General features: G+C 43.5%; 1 protein-coding gene across 1 annotated transcript in view; it reads left to right on the top strand.

Annotated features, from left to right (window-relative positions):
- Positions 1–20,505, top strand: part of DNAJC1 (DnaJ heat shock protein family (Hsp40) member C1) — a 109,755-nt gene that overhangs the window by 44,614 nt on the left and 44,636 nt on the right. The window contains exon 8 of the mRNA XM_014056123.2: positions 14,533–14,699. Within this exon, the coding sequence (XP_013911598.2) occupies positions 14,533–14,699 (167 nt within the window). The remainder of the gene's footprint in view (positions 1–14,532; positions 14,700–20,505) is intronic.

The raw sequence follows: 20,505 nt of genomic DNA, 5'->3' as shown, positions 1-20,505 counted from the left end.
TTGAGAATTTGAAGCAGAACCTTTGAGACTTTTTTGTTTCACCTTTATTTAATTGCAATAGGCAAATTGCTTGCTGTGTATAAAAAGCTTCGAATATTATTTCTCCTTTTTGTAATCTTATTTATTTTGTAATTGTTCTGCATCATAAAATGCTTAGCAATATTATTTTTCATATATTATTACCTCTTAGTGGTATTATACATTTTCCAGTTTGCCCCATTTCCGTCATATTAAGGAGTAAGCAAGATGATGACATCAGGTATTCTTCCTTAGCGTTCACTGGACTCCATACTCAACTGACTTTTTTTTTAAAGGTCATAATTTTTTATATGAAAGCCAAAGAAGGGGATAGCAGATGAGATGGTTAGATAATGACATCAATGCAATAAATATGAATTTGGCCAAACTCTGGGAGGCATATTGGGGGGTAGTGGTGTCATCATGCTATGGTCCATGGGTTCATGAAGGTTTGGACACAATTTAGCAACTGAACAATAACAACAACAATTGTTTATAAAATACAAATCTGGAAATTTGCAGAGCAAAACGCTAGACTATAATGTTGTAGATTTTTCAGCCATGCCTTTGAGTATTAGAATGTGGGGTTTTTTTGGGGGGGGTATTGTATAGTAGAGAGTATTATCTGAGGCTAATTTATCCTCTGGCAAATGGATTTTTTTCTGATTAGCCATCTTAGTAAATAAGCAGTTTCCCACAGCAGCTATTTTGTAAGTATACCTGCCATATGTTACATTTATATTTACCGACAATAGCACACATACAAAATATAGTTTGTCATGAAAGCAACTGCCTGGGAAGACTTGTCTGGAGTGGAAAGATGAAAGTGGAAGCAGTATGCTCCGTTCCATATTTGAGTAGACCAGCTTGTCCTGATAAAGAACACTTATACCCTGCTATATGCTCTGAAAATGCCAAATGCGCTCATAGTCCCCAAAAATTGTCTATTCCGCCAGTGAATTTATCTGTCTCCAGTCATATACATGCCATGTTAGCAAACCCCAGTATGAATTTATTTCATTATGGCTCTCTGTTATAGTTATACAACTTCTATCTATAATCCCAGCTGGGTTTTTTATTTTATTTTATTTATTTATTTATTTTGTTTTATAGAATGGAAAAATAGAGGATCAGGCTATTCATTAATTTCGAGTGTTTTTATACTGCTACATTTCTAGATGGGATTACAAATCAGAACAACAAAATAATGAAAACCATAAACAAAATGTGATTGGTAGCTGACTACTAGTCCTGTAGTAAACACAGAATAATCATCCCCAAAGAAAAACCTTATTTCCATTGCTTTTTGGAAGCTGATTAAACTGGCTACTGGAAGAATCTTTGTATGGGCGTATACAGTATTCCAAAAAGTCATGGCAGCAATGGGACTGCAGTGAAATCTTAGGGAGTATTAATTGGGTTAATAATAGCTTTGCCAGTAATTAGTAAATACATAAATTACTACTAAAGCTGTTGTCTGATTTAATTACATTTTGATCCCACCTTTCTGCAAGCAGCTCACAATGACTTGGCAGGGGTTACCTCTGTTTCTTTATTTTATTTTGTAAGGTTGATTAGAATGACAGTGAACTGACCATCCCAAAGTATATCTATGTAAGACATGCTGCTTCATGTAATAGTTCTTTCTGAATTAGAATTATCCAACAGTAAGATGGAAGACAGATTTTGATTTCACTATATGAACAACTGCACGTATCACAGTATTTCATAAAAATAAACTTCAGCTTCTCTTGTGTGGGAAAAAGTTAGGGGCTCTTAAGAGAACATTGGTGTGTAAAATGTGAAACTCATCTATTGAGAATCAAGCTTTCTGTTATCCATAAAACTTTCTGGTGATCATGTTTTGATGTGTCGTAGAGCAGTGGTAAGCAATCTGCTGATCTCCAGTTGTTTTGGACTTCTACCTTCCTTGACCTTAGTTGACATTGATAATGCTCAGGGGTCAGTGACGTGCGGTGAGGATTATGGTTGGTGAGGCAAGAGCGCGGCAGTGGCGAGAAGCAATGTCCCCGCCGCTGTGTCCGACAGGCATCTCTCATTTATGCCCACCATAAATGCGAGATGCCTGTCGAACACAGCGGCGCGGCGGGGACGGAGAAGGCGGGGGTGAGGTAGCGGAGCGCGGTAGCGGCAAGAAGCAACGTCCCCACCGCTGTGTCCGACAGGGATCTCTCGTTTATGCCCACCATAAATGTGAGACCCCTGTCGGACACAGCGGCGCGGCGGGGACGGAGAAGGCGGGGGCGAGGCAGCGGAGCGCGGCAGCGGCAAGAAGCAATGTCCCCATCACTGTGTCCGACAGGCATATCTTGTTTATGTCCACCATAAATGCGAGATGCCTGTCGGACACAGTGGCGCGGCGGGGATGGAGGAGGTGGGGGGGCGAGGCGGCGGAGCCCAGCAGTGGCAAGAAGCAACTTCCCCATAGTGAGGGAGGAGGAGTATCCAGAATGGGTTGACCTTGTCCTCTCATGATTGGATGAGTCAGATAAGCTCTTTGGGCAACGCCCCCTGGCCACCAGGTATTCCCCATTATTTGACTCATCCACTCACTGAAAAGGTGCACCATTCTGGACCTCCAGTAATTTACAAAGGATTAAGGAAAATAAGCTTGCACCTGGCGAATCCTGCCTCCCTACATCATGCTCAGCCTCCTCCTGCAAGGACTGGACTGTCATAAGCCCCCTGGGGCGGCACACTGCCCTGGCCACTGAGTGAGACTGGAGTCACTCAGTGAGGACCTTTGCCGGGCAAGCAGGAGGAGAGGGCACCAGCCTCCTGGAGGCAAGCCCTTGCCGCAGAGGTTCACAGGTGCAGGAGTACTCCCCCACTCCCTTTAGGGATTGAGCCACGAACTGCGGCTTGTTAAAACGCCCCGGAGAGCCTGTGCTGGCAGCGATCACCAGAAAACAAGAGGAGAACCGGAGAGACTCAGAAAGAGCTGCAGGAGGCAGGAGGAGGCGAGAGAGAGCTTCCAGCGGCAGCCGCATGGCAGCTTGCAAAGGCACAAGCCATTACCATGCAAAGAGGAGCTTTTTGAATTTGGAGCCGGGGGCCATCTTGAAACCACATAGTCCAAGATGGCAGCCCCCAGCAGCTCAGAGGAGGCCGGCAGGAGCCGAGCTCTCAGCCCTGCCGCAACAACATAAGAGGCTCCAAGGAGCCCTTAAAAAGGTTAGAGACCATCGCAGCGGCATTAGTCAAGGGCGGGGGAGGCAGGCAAAGGCCGAAAGGAGGTATATCTCCATCAAGGGGGTTAAAGAGGCAGGCGGTGGATCAATTCCCCCCCCTCCAAGCCTACCTCCAAGATGAATCACAGAGGCAGCTGCCACAAGGCCTGCAGCAGGAAGAACCCCCCTCCCCCACCCCAACCTGAGGAAAGATTGCCACTCGGGCAGGGTGGAAGAAAGGAACCCCTCCCCCCAGGGGAGGATTCCCTTCGGCTTTGCCATCCGGTGTTCCAGCAACCTTGCTATCACGATTTATGCAAGCCCTATTCTGTCCTTTTCTGATTGCCTGAGTAGCCTCTTCCCTTTAAGGAAAAACTTCTCCTTTAAGGAACAGAAAGAGTGGGGGGCAGAAGACTCTCAGCTATCTGCAGTTATCAGCAGTTATCAGCAGGAGGCCACAGTTAACAGCAGGAGGCGGCAGCTCTTAGTAGCACAAGCTGTGTTTTTTGTTTTTTTGTTGCTAAGTCTTGAGGGTAGGGCTATGGTATTTGCCCCACAGAGCCATTTGGGAAGAAGGGGTAGGAGAGGCCCCACATGGCCCAAGATGGCAGCCCCCTGCAGCTGGGAGGACAAGCAGGAATCAAGTCCTCGCTGCTAAAGGCTGCAGCTCCACTGGAGGGACAGAAGAGCCTCCAATCAGGTTAGAGATTACTCCTGAAGGCCCATCCAAGGGTGGGGGCGACTAGGCAAAGAGCAAAATACAATGCAATGCAATACTATACAATACAATAGCAGGGTTGGAAGGGACTTTGGAGGTCTTCTAGCCCAACCCCCTGCCTAGGCAGGAAATCCTATACCATTTCAGACAAATGGCTATCCAACATCTTAAAGACTCCCAGTGTTGGGGCATTCACAACTTCTGGAGGCAAGTTGTTCCACTGATTAATTGTTCTAACTGTCAGGAAATTTCTCCTCAGTTCTAAGTTGCTTCTCTCCTTGATTAGTTTTCACCCATTGCTTCTTGTTCTGCACTCAGGTGCCTTGGAGGATAGTGGTACTGCCTCTTCTTTGTGGCAACCCCTGAGATATTGGAACACTGCTATCACGTCTCTCCTAGTCCTTCGTTTCATTAAACTAGACATATTCAGTTCCTGCAACCGTTCTTCATAGGCTTTAGCCTCCAGTCCCCTAATCCCCTTTGTGGCTCTTCTCTGCACTCTTTCTAGAGTCTCCACATCCTTTCTACATCATGGTGACCAAAACTGAATGCAGAATTCCAAGGGTGGCCTTACCAAGGCCTTATAAAGTGGTATTAACATTTCACGTGATCTTGATTCTATTCCTCTGTTTATGCAGCCGAAAACTGTGTTGGCCTTTTTGGCAGCTGCTGCACACTGCTGGCTCATATTTAAATGGTTGTCCACTAGGACTCCCAAGATCCCTTTCACAGTTACTACTGTGGAGCAAGGTATACTGTACCTGTGCATTTCGTTTCTGTTGCCTAAATGTAGAACCTTACTTCATTGAAATTCATTTTATTAGATAGTGCCCAATGTTCAGGTGTATCAAGATCCTTCGGTATCTTTAGTCTGCATTCTGGAGTGTTGGCTATTCCTGCCAGCTTGGGGTCATCTGCAAATTTGATGAGTCCCCCCCACCGATCAGCATTTAACAAACAGAAAGCTAACAGTCATTCTGGCTCCTTCTTATGACCACTTGAGGTTAACAGCATCCAACCACATTTGTCCCAGTACTTAAAGAAACAGTACTACTATCATGTCATATATATTGCTAACCCAACTGTTAGCTTACATACCTAACACCCTCATCCAAATCACTGATGAAGATGTTGAAGAGTACTGGGCCCAACACAGAGCCTTGGGATACTCTACTGCATGCTTCCCTCCATGAAGAGGCAGTTCCATCGAGGACTACACGTTGAGTGCAGTTGGTCAACCAGTTACAAAGCCATCTGATATGATGCTGTCTAACCCACATTCCTCTACTTTATCTAGTAGTAGGTTATGCTCTACCTTATCAGGACTTGCTGAAGTCCAAGTAAACTATATCGACGGCATTCCTCTGGTCCACTAGTTTTGTCACTTTATCTAAGAATGCAATAAGGTTAGTCTGGCATGATCTGTTTTTTGACAAACCCATGTTGGCTTTGGCTTTTGATCTGTTTTCCCCCTTTCTGAAGATGGGAACCACATCAGCAATCCTATGGTAGTTCTCCGGTACACCAGGATCTCTGAAAGATATAGTTCAGTTGTTTGGAGATCTCGTCTGCCAGTTCCTTCAGATCCCTGGGATGTAATCCATCCGGTCTTGGGAATTGGATCTTGTCTAGGGTAGACAGGTGCTCACTTACCATTTTCTTCCTTATCTCAACTTGGGTTCCTAATCTTATTTTTGTGGTGCTGTTTTTGACAGGTTGGACTGTTTTATCCCTTTGTGTAAAGACAGATGCCAAACATGAGTTAAATAGTTCTGCTTTACCCCTGCTGCTTGTCACCTTCTGGCCACTTTCTCCCAGCAATGGACCAATTGTTTCCTTAATTTTTTCTTGTTTTTAACATGTTGGAAGATGCCCCTTTTTTGTATTTTTTTTCTTTTACCTTTGGCAGGCCTTTCTTTATTGTGAGCCTTAGCTTCCCTCACTTCACCTTTACACGCACCATAGTGGCTGACCATTGAACTCCGTCTGTATTTGCATTCAGAATATTTCTGAGCTAATCCTAGTCATAGAATCATAGCACCCTTATAGCCAGGGAAAAAGGGTCAGACAGGCCGGTCCCCATGCCAGAACCCACCACAATCTCAGAATGTGATGTCCGACTTGGAGAAATCGCAGAAGCACCTCAGATAGCCTATGATCTTAGACAGCATTCACTGAGGGCAGAACATATATCAGGGGTGGAAGAACATCAGAGCTGACTGCCTCAGCCAGATCGAGGTGGACAATTTGGAGCGGAAGCTGCAGCCAGCAATCTTCGAGGAGCTGGAGAGTGCTTCAGATGCCCGGAGGTCAACTTATTCGCCACGTCCCTCAACGCTCAGCTCCCGTGGTTCTTCTCCAGGTACCAGATTGGGGGGGGGGCAGAAGGGGTGGACGCTCTGCAAAGCCCCTGGCCCAGGGGTCTTCTGTATGCCTTTCCACCCTTACCCCTGATCCCCAAGGTCATACGGAAAATCCTTCGGGAGGGGGAGGAAGTGGTTCTGTTGGCCCCTCACTGGCCCAGGAGGCCATGGTTTGCAGATCTCCAGTCGCTTTCAGTGGAGAGGCCTGGAGAATCCCCCAGGAGAGGATATTTCTCAACCAGGGGTCGCTGGAGCACCCAGACCCTCAATGGCTCCAGCTGACTGCTTGGCACTTGAGCGGAGCATCCTGGGGAAAGGCCTCTTCTCCCCCAGGGTGATACAGACTATCCAGACTGCCCGCACACCCTCCATGGAGCATATCTATGGTTCCATGTGGCGGTCCTTTGCCTCATGGTGTAACTCCCTGGGGTACAATCCTATTCAGGCCACAGCGCCACAGGTTCTGGACTTCCTCCAGGCAGGCCTGGACAGAAGATTTAGCTCCTAACATGATTAGGAGACAGGTTTCAGCCATCCCGTCAATTCTCCTGCGTGGCAGGAACCAGAGTTTGACTCACCATCCTGTGGTCAGGCAATTCCTCAAGGGGCTTCCAATCCCAAACTGCCCATGGTATTCAGGTATCCTTCCTGGGACTTACCCAGGGTAGGGGACACTCTAATAGGCTCTCCATTTGACCCTTTACGAACAGTTTCCCTTAAGTTCCTGACTCTTAAGGTGGCTTTCCTGGTGGCCATCACCTCCGTCAGGCGGATATCCGAGCTGCAAGCTCTGTCCACCAGGGAGGATCTCTGCGTCTTCCACCAAGACAGGGTGGGGTTACAACTGGATCCGTCCTTCATCCCCAAGGTGGGCCCCTGCTTCCATTGAACCCAGGAACTGATTTCCCCAACTTCTGTCCAGACCCTTCTCACCCATTGGAGAAGAAGTGGCACACTCTGGATGTAAGAAGTACTCTGAGGATTTACCTCAGGAGAACCAGGCCAAAAAGGAAATCCAAAGCTCTGTTTGTCTCCTTCCAACCAGGGTCCTGGGTAACAAGGTAACTTCCACCACAATAGGCAGGTGGTTGTGAACCTGCATTGCCACTGCATACCAATCGCAGGGCAATGATATCACAGCTCACTCCATGTAGAGCACAGCCACATCCACGGCCTGGGCCACGCAGCCATCCCTGGCCGAAATCTGCAGGGCAGCCACGTGGGCTTCCCCCTCTCCCTTGGTTAAGAACTATAAACTGGACTCTTTTGCCTTGGCAGAAGCCTCTTTGGCCGTAGGGTGTTGCAGGCAGTTCACAGGACGGGGCCCACGCCTCAACTGGCATGAGTGAGGGACATGGGGCCTCAGGGGTCTCTCTCCCTAGTGTTATGTTCATTGTTTATGAAGTTATATAAATATTGATGTTGGAAACATTAAAAGCTAAGAACTGAATTAAGAGTCTGGAGTGAATGGTGCAACGAGTCGGATAGAGTTCTTCGCCAATAATGGGGAATACCTGGTGGCCAGGAGGCGTTGTCCAAAGAGCTTATCTGACTCATCCAATCATAAGAGGACAAGGTCAACCCATTCTAGATACTCGTCCCCCCACTATGAGAAGAGGCGTATCAGGTAAGTAGTAACGCCCTGTCCCTGCTGCTGTGTCCAACAGGCATCTTGTGTTTATGGCGGACATAAGCACGCGATGCCTGTCGAACACAGTGGCGGGGATAGAGGAGGCAGGGAGGCGAGGCGGCAGCTGGCAAAGAAAGGGGAGAGGAGGAGGAGGAAAGGGAGAGGAGAGCAGGATGGGGCTCCTAGTGGGGGGGGGGAGAGGAGAAATGGAAGGGGGACACAGCAGGCAAAAGAAAGAAAGCGCCAGCCCACCAGCAGATGCGGATAAAAGACCCGCTTCTGCTGGCGGGCTGCCCCTCTCTTCTCAAACAAGGCTGCCCTCCCAGCCTCTGCCCCTTCCCTCTCTTCTCAAACAAACTCTCTCTCAAATTGAGAGAGAGTTTGTTTGAGTGAAGTGAAGAAAGAAACTGCTTTGGTCGCGCTGATCGATGATCTCTGACGAGCCAGGGATAGGGGTCACTCCTCTATCCTAGTGCTCCTTGACCTCTCAGCGGCCAAGGATACCATCGACCATGGTATCCTTCTGCGACGGTTGTGGGAGGTGGGAGTGGGCGGCACCGTTCTTTGGTGATTCTTCTCCTACCTCTCGGACAGGTCGCAGTCGGTGTTGGTCAGAGGACAGAGGTCGACCCCTAGGCCCCTCACTTATGGGGTGCCGCAGGGTTCGGTCCTGTCCCCCCTCCTATTTAACATCTACATGAAGCCACTGGGTGAGATCATACGGCGGCACGGGATTAAATACCATCAATACATGGACGATACACAATTGTATCTGTCCGCCCCGTGCTAACTCAGTGAAGCGGTAGAAGTGATGTGCCAGTGCCTGGAGGCTGTCAGGGTCTGGATGGGAACGAACAAGTTGCACTCAATCCCGACAAGATTGAGTGGCTATTGATGCTCCCTCCCAAAGATGGTCCAGCTATTCCATCTCTCAGCCTGGGGGGTGAAATTATTCGCCCCTCAGAGAAGGCCCGCAATTTGGGAGTCCTCCTGGATCCACAGCTGACCTTAGAACATCATTTGTCGGCTGTGACCAGGGGGGCTTTTGCCCAGGTTCGCCTGGTGCACCAATTGCGACCCTATTTGGACCAGGAGGCCCTTCGGATAGTCACTCACGCCCTCGTCACCTCAAGACTGGATTACTGTAACATGCTCTACATGGGGCTGCCCTTGAAGAGTGTTCGAAGACTTGAGTTAGTCCAGAATGCAGCCGCGCGAGCGATTGTGGGTGCACCTAGGTATACCCACGTTACACCTATCCTCCGCGAGCTGCACTGGCTTCCCATTGGGCTCCGAACATGCTTCAAAGTGCTAATCGTTACTTTTAAAGCCCTTCATGGCATCGGACCTGGTTACCTGAGAGACTGCCTCCTGCCAATTACCTCCCAAAGACCGATTAGATTGCACAGACTAGGCCTTCTCCGGATTCCATCTGCCAGCCAATGTCGGCTGGCGACATCCCGGGGGAGGTCCTTCTCTGTTGCAGCTCCGGCCCTCTGGAACGAGCTCCCCGTTGAGATCCGGACCCTCACTACCCTTCCGGCCTTCCGCAACGCGACTAAGACCTGGCTGTTCCGGCAGACCTGGGGCTGTTGAGTTGTCCAGCCGCACTTCAGGTTTGTGTAATTTTAAACTGTTGTTTATTTTTTATATATCCCCCCTCCCTTTTATTGTAAGCCGCCCTGAGTCTCTTTTGAGAGTGGACGGCATACAAAATTTAATAAATAAATAAATAAACAAACAAACACGCACATGCACACGCACAAATTACTCACAATAAAAAATTACTTACAAATTAAATTACAATAATTTAGAATTCCTCCCCCCCTCCCTCCATCTGACCCACATACCTTTTCCAGCTGTGTCACAGAGGATTTCAACTCTCCTCTTGTCCGCCATGATGAAAATGTAAAAAATGTAAAAAGAAAAAGGCAAGAGGTGCTGCTGCCAGAGCAGGAGGCAAGAGAACCATGTGCCTCCTTTGCATAAGGAATTTTTCGCCTTTTAACCCTTGCTTAACTCTGCTCAAGTGATCACAAAGCTAGAGTAAAGAAGGCATGTAGTTCTCTCGCCTCCCCCTGCAATTAAGCATTAACCAGAGTCATCCACTGTGACTCTGGCAGCAACTACCTCTGCCTTTTTCCTTTTAATTTTGTTTTTCTTTTCATCATGACAGTGGTGAGGCCCTGCCTCCCCTGACTGCACGTCCCTGTGGGATCCTACCGATTTAACAACCGGTGCACTAAGTGTGCGTTTCGCCTCAATCAGGAGTCAGGAGCCTCAGTAACCTTCCTATTCCAAACAGTGACTAAGAGTTCAGCTGAGAAATTAATTGCCACCAAACTGTGATTTGACCATGACAGGGGGACCAAATGCCACCAATTCCATGTCATACAAGCACTGCTCTGATAAGAACATCAAATCGGGTATGTGATCACTATTCCTTGTTGGGCCCTGGATAATCTGGGACAGGCCCATGGAAGTCCTAGTTTCCATGAAATCCCAGGCTGCATCTGACCCTACCCCAAGAGATGGCAGATTGAAGTTCCCCAGAATTAGAAGCCTCGGGAACTCCACTGTCAACTATGCAGTGAGGTCCAGGAGCCCGGGTAGGAAAGCTGTCCCACAGCAGGGAAGGTAGTACAGCAACAGCAATCTCACCAGATCCCTTGAGCCCAACCTAAATAAAAGGGTCACAGCTGAGCAGTTGTGGAGCCATGCCCCAGAGGCTGCCAGAGAATCCCTGAGAACAACAGCCATACCCCCACCCCAGCTGTAAACTCTAGGCTGGTGCGATGATCAATAATCCACTGGGCATGTTTCTAAGATGAGAACACCTTCCTCTGGGCCCAGCCAGGTCTCAGTTATACAAGCCAGATCAGTTTACTCTTGAAAAATCAAATCAGCAATAGGCTAGCCTGGGGATCGGCAACCCGAAGCTCCAGAGTCACATGTGGCTCTTTGGGCCCTCTGCTGCAGCTCTCTGGCCCATCACTGGCCCACCCCACCCCTCTCCCTCATCTCCCTTGCCTGGCCTGAGAAGGTAAGGGCGACAACAAGGGATGGAGAAGTGGCTGGGACTGATTCTCCGATGCCTCACTCCTCTTGGAGATTCTTCTGGTCTTTGTTGGTGTCGCACATTTGTGGAGATGCACAATCTGCCCCCAGACACTGGTCCAACATGGACATGACTTATGCCGTCCTCGCTAACATGAGGGCTGGCGGGATGGGAATGAGATCCGTGAGGATGGGACATTGGAAAGTGTGACAGGCCTGCGATGCCCAGCCACGGCTTTAAGAAGCTCAGGGCAGTGGGGAAAAGGGGCTAGCCCTGCCAAATCTCACATGCCCGCCAGGCTCAGGCTCAGGCTCAGAGAAAGCTGGAGTGTCCTCCTCAGTCAGGCATTTTCCCCCCTCTCTCTATGGCTGTCTCTGTGTTTATCTCTCTCTCTTCCTCCCTCCTTCTCCTCTTGCCGGCCCCTGGCCAGCTGTGGAGGGGCCAGGGGGTTGTGCAAGCATAGGAAAACTCTCCTCAATGCTTTGGCCAAGCCCAGCTGCTCGCTTGAGGAAGGTCTCCCACCTGTGTGCACCCTCTTGCACCCTCCACAGCACTGCCGAGTCCACTTGCAAACTCTGCTCATGCGCGACTCTAACCTTTTCGTTCCTGCAGTCCTCCCAGCCAGTGCCATCGTGGTGGCAGGAAAAGTATGCATACTGCCTGCTCCGCTCTCGCCAGCTGGAGGCGGGGCTCCGGCCTGCTGCCTCTCAGCTGGAGAGCTATATTTGTTTGTTTGCTGACCACCTCCGAGATAGGAGCTGCACTCAGGCTGCCCGGGTCCCCACCACAGGGGGAGAGAGGGAGAAGGAAGGGGTGTGTCTCCCGGACAGGATCCAGGTTGGAGTTACCTTATTTTGCATGGGTCTCCAACACTTGGCTTTGCCTGCCAGCCTCCATTCCCCCTCCACAGCCCAAGTGGTTGGATTCACACAACACGTAAAGCTGGGTAGGAGAGCACAGATAGATGGAGGGAGGGAGGGATAGATGAGGGGATAGATAGGTAGATGGATGCAGGGATGGATAGATAGATAGATGGATGGAGGATAGATGGAGGCATGCAGGGATGGATACAGAGATGGAGGGAGGGATAGAAAGAGATAGAAGATAGATAGATACATAGATAGATAGATGGAGGGATGGATGGATCAAGAGATGGAATGAGGGAGGGGTGGATGGATGGATGGATGGATGATGGATGGATGGATAGAGGGATAGATAGATGGAGGGATTGGAGGATGTAGGGATGGATGGATGGATGGATAGATAGATAGATGATAGATAGATGGGTGGATGGATGGATGGATGGATGGATAGATAAAGATAGATGATGATGGATGGATAGAGGGATAGAGGGAGGGAAGGGGATGGATATAGAGGGAGGGATAGATAGTTGGAGGGAGAGGGGGATAGATGAGAGAGAGAGAGAGAGAGAGATACTAATTTCCCATAGAAAAGAAAACTGGGAGCCACAAAACCTGGGTTGGCATGACTGGGGGGGGGATATAATGTGACTGGGTGGGAGTGACATCAAGTTGGCTACACCCACCCATGTTTTGTGGGTCCTGGTGTTTTCTTTTTTTGGGAAACCAGTCCAAATGGCTCTTTTGAGTGTTTAAGGTTGCAGATTCCTGGGCTAGCCTTATTGCAGGCTGATCTGACAATTAAAAGCAACAGCCTAAGACCAAGACCACCACAAATCTGCTGAACAGGTAAATGAGGTGGGGTTGTATGGGGCAGAACATGAAACCAGTACTAAACACGGAGGTTGCATTCCCCATGAGTGCCCACCTTGCATCCCATATTTCCCGTTATGCAACACACTGAAATAGATTTCCCTCCTCTGCCTTCCCTGCAAACCATTCCATCCCCCATCTCTCACACTCTTTCTTGATATAAAAGGGAAACCTACTCCAATTGACAAACAGGGCCAAGATGAGCCCAATAGGCACTATAGCCTTGCTCTCAGTGCTCTCAAGCTCACACCATCCCTTCCTCACTTCCGCAGAGGGGTCACATCCAGGACCCCCTTATCCCCTAACACAATGGTTCCCAAACTTGGCAACTTTAAGACTTGTGGACTTCAACTCCTAGAATTCTCCAGCCAGCTCTGCTGGCTGGAGAATTCTGGGAGTTGAAGTCCACAAATCTTAAAGTTGCCAAGTTTGGGAACCACTGCCTTAACACACTCACAGTACATTGACTCAATGCACAAACAGTAACCTGCCCAGTTGCTCTCACCCACCAAGCAGGGAGCCACTCTCCCCCCCCCCAGCTCTCACCAGGAGAGAGGGACCAATACACTCACCTCTCACCCAACTTATACCTATCTTGGGACAACCTTTGCCCAAAATAATTCCAACCATCTTTGCTTTTAAAAAGGCCGTGAAGACCTGACTCTTCTGCCAGCCATTGGAACCAGGATATTGATGGAGATCAGAGATAGATGTGATTTGTTGAGGACCTCACACTGTGATTTTTTAAAAAATGGGTTTATATAGTTTTTATTTCTGTTCATTATCTAGATTTACATGGTTAGATGGGCAACTATATAAACTAGTTAAATTATTATTCCATTAAATAATTATTAAAATCATTATTGTTTAAATGTTATTTAAGCATAATACAGTATCCAATTAAGATTGGGTTGCTGAAGAGTAATGAAAAAAGAGGAGTGATCAAAACTTATGAAATCTTAGTTGAACATTCTCAGCAGGTTCTTGAGAAGTTATAAGGAAGATATTTTTACCAACCAAAATTCTAGTCTTAATTCATTTTCATGATAGGCCTTTATTCATTAGTTGAACAGAAATATATTTCAATTAGAAATCTAAGTGTTCATCTTTCTAGAAACTTGAAAGAGCTTATGGTTTTAATTTTTTAAAATATGTTTTCAATTATTTTGTATTATACTGTATACTGTTTTATTACACATTAAGAACTGGGTTTGCAAGGAAGAAATGTTTTAAGAACATAAAGTGGAAAACATTTGCCATTTTTAGTACTTTTCTTGCATTGTATTTTGCAAAACAATCTGAATTATAATAATAATATAATAATAATTTGAAAAGTGCTTTAGTCCTTGTTCCATATTTCAGATTGTGCATGATTTAAATCATGTAGGCTGAAATATTTAGCTTCTGATTTTTTGTCCATATGGACAACTTATATTTGAACAATTAGATGCAACATGAATATTGAGTTTGTAATATGTGACCATTCAGAATAATTTTTATTCTCACTGTAATCTCTTTAATTAATACACATGACGCTTATGGGGGTTATCACTCATTTACTAATGTACTAGTTTCTGGATTAAAACTCCTAAAACAGAAGTGTGCTATGAAAATTCCAGTGGTACCAAAATTCATTTCTGAAGGAACACAATACTTTGATTAATGAAGTAAAAAATCTCAGCTGATTTGCTGTCTTACATTCAGAGTGTAAACTTGCTGATCTAAATAGCTCTTTTTTCTTAGGCATATTTGAGGGTAGTAGGTATTGTAAGCATTCTTTCCTCAAAATTTGTTATTTAAATTCCTTCTTATTTTTCACAGAGGAAAAAAAACCTAAAGTCAAAAAACCAAAATCTGAATTTCCTGTGTATACTGTGGCTGAAACAAATGCATATATACCATCATATGATCATGGGACATCTATTGAAGATATTGAGGATCAGATGGATGATTGGTTGGAAGACAGGAACAAATCCCTTAAAAAAAAGGCAAGTATATATTTATTCTAAAAGGATAAAGAAGAATGAAGACCTGGTAAGGAATTATACATTGATGTATTTATATTCTAACATTTGTAGGTTGTGTTTGAGTAAGCAGTCAAAATAATGGCTATCAAATATGACAAGGCAAAAGGGTCTCTCATATAGCATGACAGGGCTGAATTAATTAAGATATATTTAATATTTATATGTCTGATACCATTATTTTTTGTAGAACAAATACATTATTAGAACAGCTGTGCTAATTCTGTACTTTTAGTAATCTTCCTTGTTGTCTTATGCAAATGGGAAGTAACATTATACAGATGAGAAGTTTGAATTACCTGAAAAGAGTTAGTGTTCAGACTTTTAAAACCTGGATCAGTAGTGGGTTCCTACCACTTCAGCCCGGTTCGGCCAAACCGTAGTGGTTTGGTGGCCTGGGTCTCTGGAACGGGCATCAACCAGGCCAGCCACGCCGTAGGTTCTGCCATCTTGTTTGCCTCTTCTGCGCATGTGCAGAACAATTTTTATTGCATTGTGCATGTGACTGCAACGCACCCATGAGCGAACCAGCAGTAGTGCCTGCCAGAATCCACCCCTGCCCTGGATTTATAGTACATAAATTCTAATTTCCTTGTGTTTATTTTTCTAATTATCTTGATATATCAGAAAAAAACTGAGTGAAGGTATACTTTAAGACAGTGCAAAAGTTAAAGCTGTTTCTATTGTATTTTGCTACTATATGCATTTATTGTAATTTGCTACCATATACATACTGTTTTATATCAGGCATGTTAATCCTCTTGAAGCAGTGTTACGATTTAAATCTTGAATTGTTTGGGGGTCCACGGTCATAGTCCGTGACCGCAAAAGGTATTTAAAAGAGGCCTATAGTGAAGAAGAGGTTGAAAATCACTGCTCTAGAGTATCTGTGACAGATAGTCAGAGATTCAGACTTTGTTTAAAGACCTATTACATCACATGCATGACAACCTGTTTCACTGGCTGATCAGCCTATAGAGCCAGGAAGTAATCTGGGATCTTGCCTGAAATTCCTTCTTCATAGCGGGGCAAAGGCGAATGAGCTCATTTCTTTTACGGGATAGTCCTTCAGATATTTGAAGATTGCATATCATATCTTCCCTTAGTCTTTTTTCCTGAAGACTAAGTGTGTGTGCATGCACATACACACAAACAGACACCCTTCCATCCATGAACTGTTTCTTATAGGACTTGGTTTCCAAACCAATCACTATCTTGAGAGTCCTCATCTGAAGTTGCCTCAATTTATCCTTAACCTTTTTTGAACTGTCCTGCCCATATTTGGGCACAGCACTCTGAATAATATTGACTATATTAATTATATCTGTAAAAAAGAGACTCTACTCCTGTTCATGCATCTGAAGATAGGGCTACCATTTTAGCAGCTGCATCACACTGCTGGCTCATGTTTAATGTGAAGGTGACAATGATACCCAAATCGTTTCCCCGTGTATTACTGCCAAGCTAGGTTATCCGATGCTGTACTTGTGCCTTTCATTTTTCCTATCTAAATGCAGAACTCTACATTTCTCCCTACTAAATGCCATGCTATTTATTTCAGCCACTGGCCATGCCTGTCCAGATCTTTTTAAAACTTCGGTCGTTCATTTAAAACTCTGTTTCTCAAACTTGACAACGTTAAATAGACAGACTTTAACTCCTACTGGGAGTTGGCTGGCTGCGGATGTCTGGAAGTTAGAAATCCACATATCTTAAAGTTGCCACATTTAAGAAATATTGATTTAAAATGTTAGCTATGGCCCTCAGTTTTGTATCACCTGCAGATCTGAGAAGTGCCTTGTCAACTCCCCCATCCAAGTCATTCTCAAACATCACTGAAAGTAGATCCATTAATTCCTCTGTTATTGCTTTTAGTGCCTTAACGTAGTATGTTTGGTCTGGGGATTTGAATTTAAATCCACGGTATCTTGTCCTGTGTTTTGGAATGACTCTAAAAAGTTTTGCCCAGACTTCTACATGACAGCCTTTCATACACACAAAGACAGTTCTCATATCTCCCTATGCTATTCTCCAATCTTCTTAAATCTTTCCCTCTGAATACACTCCTGTATATTAATTTCTTTTTAAAATGTGGTGCCCAGAACTGAACACAATATTCTAAGTACTGTGATCAATGCAGAATAGAAAGGAACAGTGATTTTGCTGGTTCATTTAACCAGCTTCCTATTCTGACAGAGTTTTTTAATACTTAAATGTAGCTTAACCCAACTTAAAAATAAGTAAGCTGTAAGAAATTTAGTTTCAATCAATAATGTTAGCAATTAAATATTATAGAAAATTGAGGAAAAAATCCAACATGTTCTAGATGTGTACCTTTTCGTATATAATAAATGCATATTTTATTGGACTTAGTATTTATATGAAGATTTCTGAATTTCACCAATGGCCTGGATGTAATTGGTGAGTTAAACAATTGCTCAAAATTTAACAAAATTTAACAAAAGATACAGGAAATGTAATCACTAGAATCACAAGCTAATTCTAATTAATGAAATCTGGTTTCTTTAATTTTTACATTTATCACTAGAAGCAGTTCAGCTTTTCCCCCATCCCTCCTTTTTTTAAAACCTCCAACAACCCTACAGTGTGGTTTAGTCATCTGAACAAATAGATTGGATTCTTCCAGGTTGAGCATTCTAACATTTACATTCCATGGTATCTTTATTTTTTTCTTGGCTAAATACACTATTTAGCCAAACTCAAGTTTCTCTTGAGTTTTCCACCAACTTGTTTTTGTTTTGCTATGGGTGATTGCATAAAAACATAATAACTGAGAATAACCTATCTGGCAGTTACCAGTTTGATGCAGACTATGTTACAGTTAATCTAGATACAGGTGATCAGACTGAAATGGGAAGGAGGATTTAGCCTTAGAAACTATGCTAACAATTGTGCTATAATTATCATTGAGACTGGTAATATTTTATAAATATGAAAGAAATAATAAATAAAAGAAAAGCATTTATGTTTGTTTGGTTAATCATTGATGCGGGAATAAATATTAATAGTATTTCAGTGGATTAATATTGAATTATATGTATGTATATAGATAAGCAGGACAAACAGTTCTGAAGAGGAAGGTAAACAATTTATTGAATGTTTATGAAATGATGAAATGCATCATAGAAGGAGGGAGATGAAGGAAGGAAGCAAACATTTGCAAAATATTAAAAATCAAGAGAGCAGAATTGATGGAGTTTGCATTATACAAGATAGATAAAAATTTGTTCATGCATAACTTTTAAAAGAGGTTTCTTGAAAACTTACTAACCATTAATGCAAACCAACATGTAAAATAAATAATGGAATGTTACAACAGAAAAGAGTATTATCAATATTATAAGTGAAATCGGAAGCTTTTTGCTTTTACAAAACCATCTTGTGGTTCAATGAATTTCAGCTGTCAGGATCCAGGATAAGGGCTGTTTTTCCATGACTCCTGATCTTTGGAACATTTTACTCCTTAAGGTGAGATTGGCTCCCACTCTTCTGACCTTCTGTAAGAGTCTGAAGGCCTGGCATTGCCAGATGGCTTGGAGCCGCAATGGGGAAACATCACACTGGAGGTAGTTGATGAATTAAGAGGCAATCCCACCAACTCTCCTGCCATCCTTTCCCCTAACTCCCTATTTTTAAAACCTTAATTTTATTTTTGTTTTCCATTTTTATTTTTTTTATAAATATTTATCTTTTATGATTTTATTGCTTTCAATACTGTCAGTCGCCCAGAGTCACTTTGAAATTAGATAGATAGCAAATAAATTTAATAATAAAAATAAAATAAACACTTTCAAATTATGGATGGGTAATTGAGCATGATGCTAATCAGCATTTTAAGGGAATGAAGAGATGTCTAGTTTTCCTCTTGGCTTGTTTTTGGTGGGAATGCAATTATTGCCATTTTGTAGTTGCAATATATTTTAATGTGTCTTGTGAAGAAAAAGAAGTGTATGTAATGTGTGGTACATAAACAATGTGAATTAAATACACCAGGTAAATAATCTAGTATTGTGTGCATCATGTGCTCTAACTACTTAGCCATACAAAAGCAAAAGGATGTTTAATCAGAAGATAGTAATTAACATTACAGATAAACAAATGCTTTCATTAACCAAAACATTTGTATTTTGAAAACACACCATTTGCCTTAGTCTCCTCACAACTAATGATTTTGCCGGTGAAATTCTACATGTCTTAGTGCTTTATAAAGAAATTTTATGCAGAGAATTTCTCTTCTTTACTGAATTGATTTCTATACAATTGTCCTAATCAGAAAAGAAATAAGTTAATGTTTTCTTCTAAGTTGCCACCAATTGCATTGGCCTTTCAATTAAAAATTGCATTTTAATTTCTTTTTTCCATAAAAGAGATTTAGGTCTTTATGAATTGTAGTTAATTGTGATGCTGTTCTCTTCTTGACAATTTTTTCATCATAAGATGATGATCCTGTTGCACAGACCATCTGAATATTTCTCTCTTTTGCATTTGTATTGCCGTATACTATAGTTCATATGCTGAACACATTTTTTGGAAGCTGCTTTATTTGAAAATGAAAATTTTAACCTTTCAGGGCATATGAATGCAAATGATCTTTTCATTGAAGATGACTATTCCATGAATTGCTTATAATTATTTACTCCACGTAAATTTGAACCTTAAAAGACTTTACCCTCTGTGGTTAAAAGATTGGTTAAAATCTTTTTTACAAGCAGACAAGCTTGTAAACTAGTTTTAATTTTGTATTTAGCTGAAATCCAGGTGAACTTTTCATACTTTTCTCCACCGCTTGCTGCAAACTTAAGAGAGTCAGCCTCAAGTAAAAAAAAATCTCTCTGGGATTTTTTTACCTATTCTTCATTAAACAGTGGAGTTCCCATTTGTTTTTGTTGTTTTCCAAACTAACTATTATTAAAGAATTGTTCTTTTGTCAACAGTGCCAAATGAGAATTTGACTAGCAAATGTTTATATTATAATTGCAAAAGAAGGGAAGTTATATGAGCTTGAAATGCAGATAGTGGAAACAAAAAAAAATAAGTTTTTAAATTGAAAATAGCTGTTTTTGTATATCTTGGGGTGGTAATCTTCCTGACATTTGCTCACTCATACATTTTGTATTGTTCAGAATCATAAATCATATTCTCTTTGAAGGCACTATGATTCTTTCTCTACAGTAATACCTTGTATAAATTATATGGGAAGAAATAATATTATTGGCTTTCTATGCTGCCCATCTCATTCATACAGTAACTCTGGACAACTTATACTATAATAAAAGTTAGAAAGTGAAAAAAGCAATTAAAATAGAATAAAAAATTGAAAATTAAATTTAAAAACCAAGATGATGGGTAGCCTGGCGTAAGGTAGATCCTCAAATACCCTGATTCAATGCCATACAGGGTTTTTAAGGTAGTGACCAATGTCTTAAATTGGACCTGGAAGCAAATCTGTGCAACTCACATAACAGTATCACATGGGCCACCCGTGGGGCCTTCAGAACTGTCCGTACCAGTGCATTCTGTTCCAGTTGTAGCTAGTACAGAATAGAAATAATAATATGGCTAATAATATTGATGTTGGTGGGGCTGCCATATCTAGGCTGCACAAATTCAGTTGATCATTACAGAACATGAAAGAAACACTGAAAGCCCAACTTGGATATTGACATCTAAGGCTAATTAAATATATTTTAGCATTTACAATTAATTACAGAAGACTTCATTTCCATTGTGATTGGAAATTGTTTTGGGA

Source organism: Thamnophis sirtalis, unplaced genomic scaffold, assembly GCF_051295495.1.
Source record: "Thamnophis sirtalis isolate CommonGarterSnake01/CBP01778 unplaced genomic scaffold, rThaSir2_p1.2 scaffold_4, whole genome shotgun sequence".
NCBI lineage: Eukaryota > Metazoa > Chordata > Lepidosauria > Squamata > Natricidae > Thamnophis > Thamnophis sirtalis.
The sequence above is the reverse complement of the archived record's forward strand: the minus strand, read 5'-3'. Positions and strand labels throughout refer to the sequence as shown.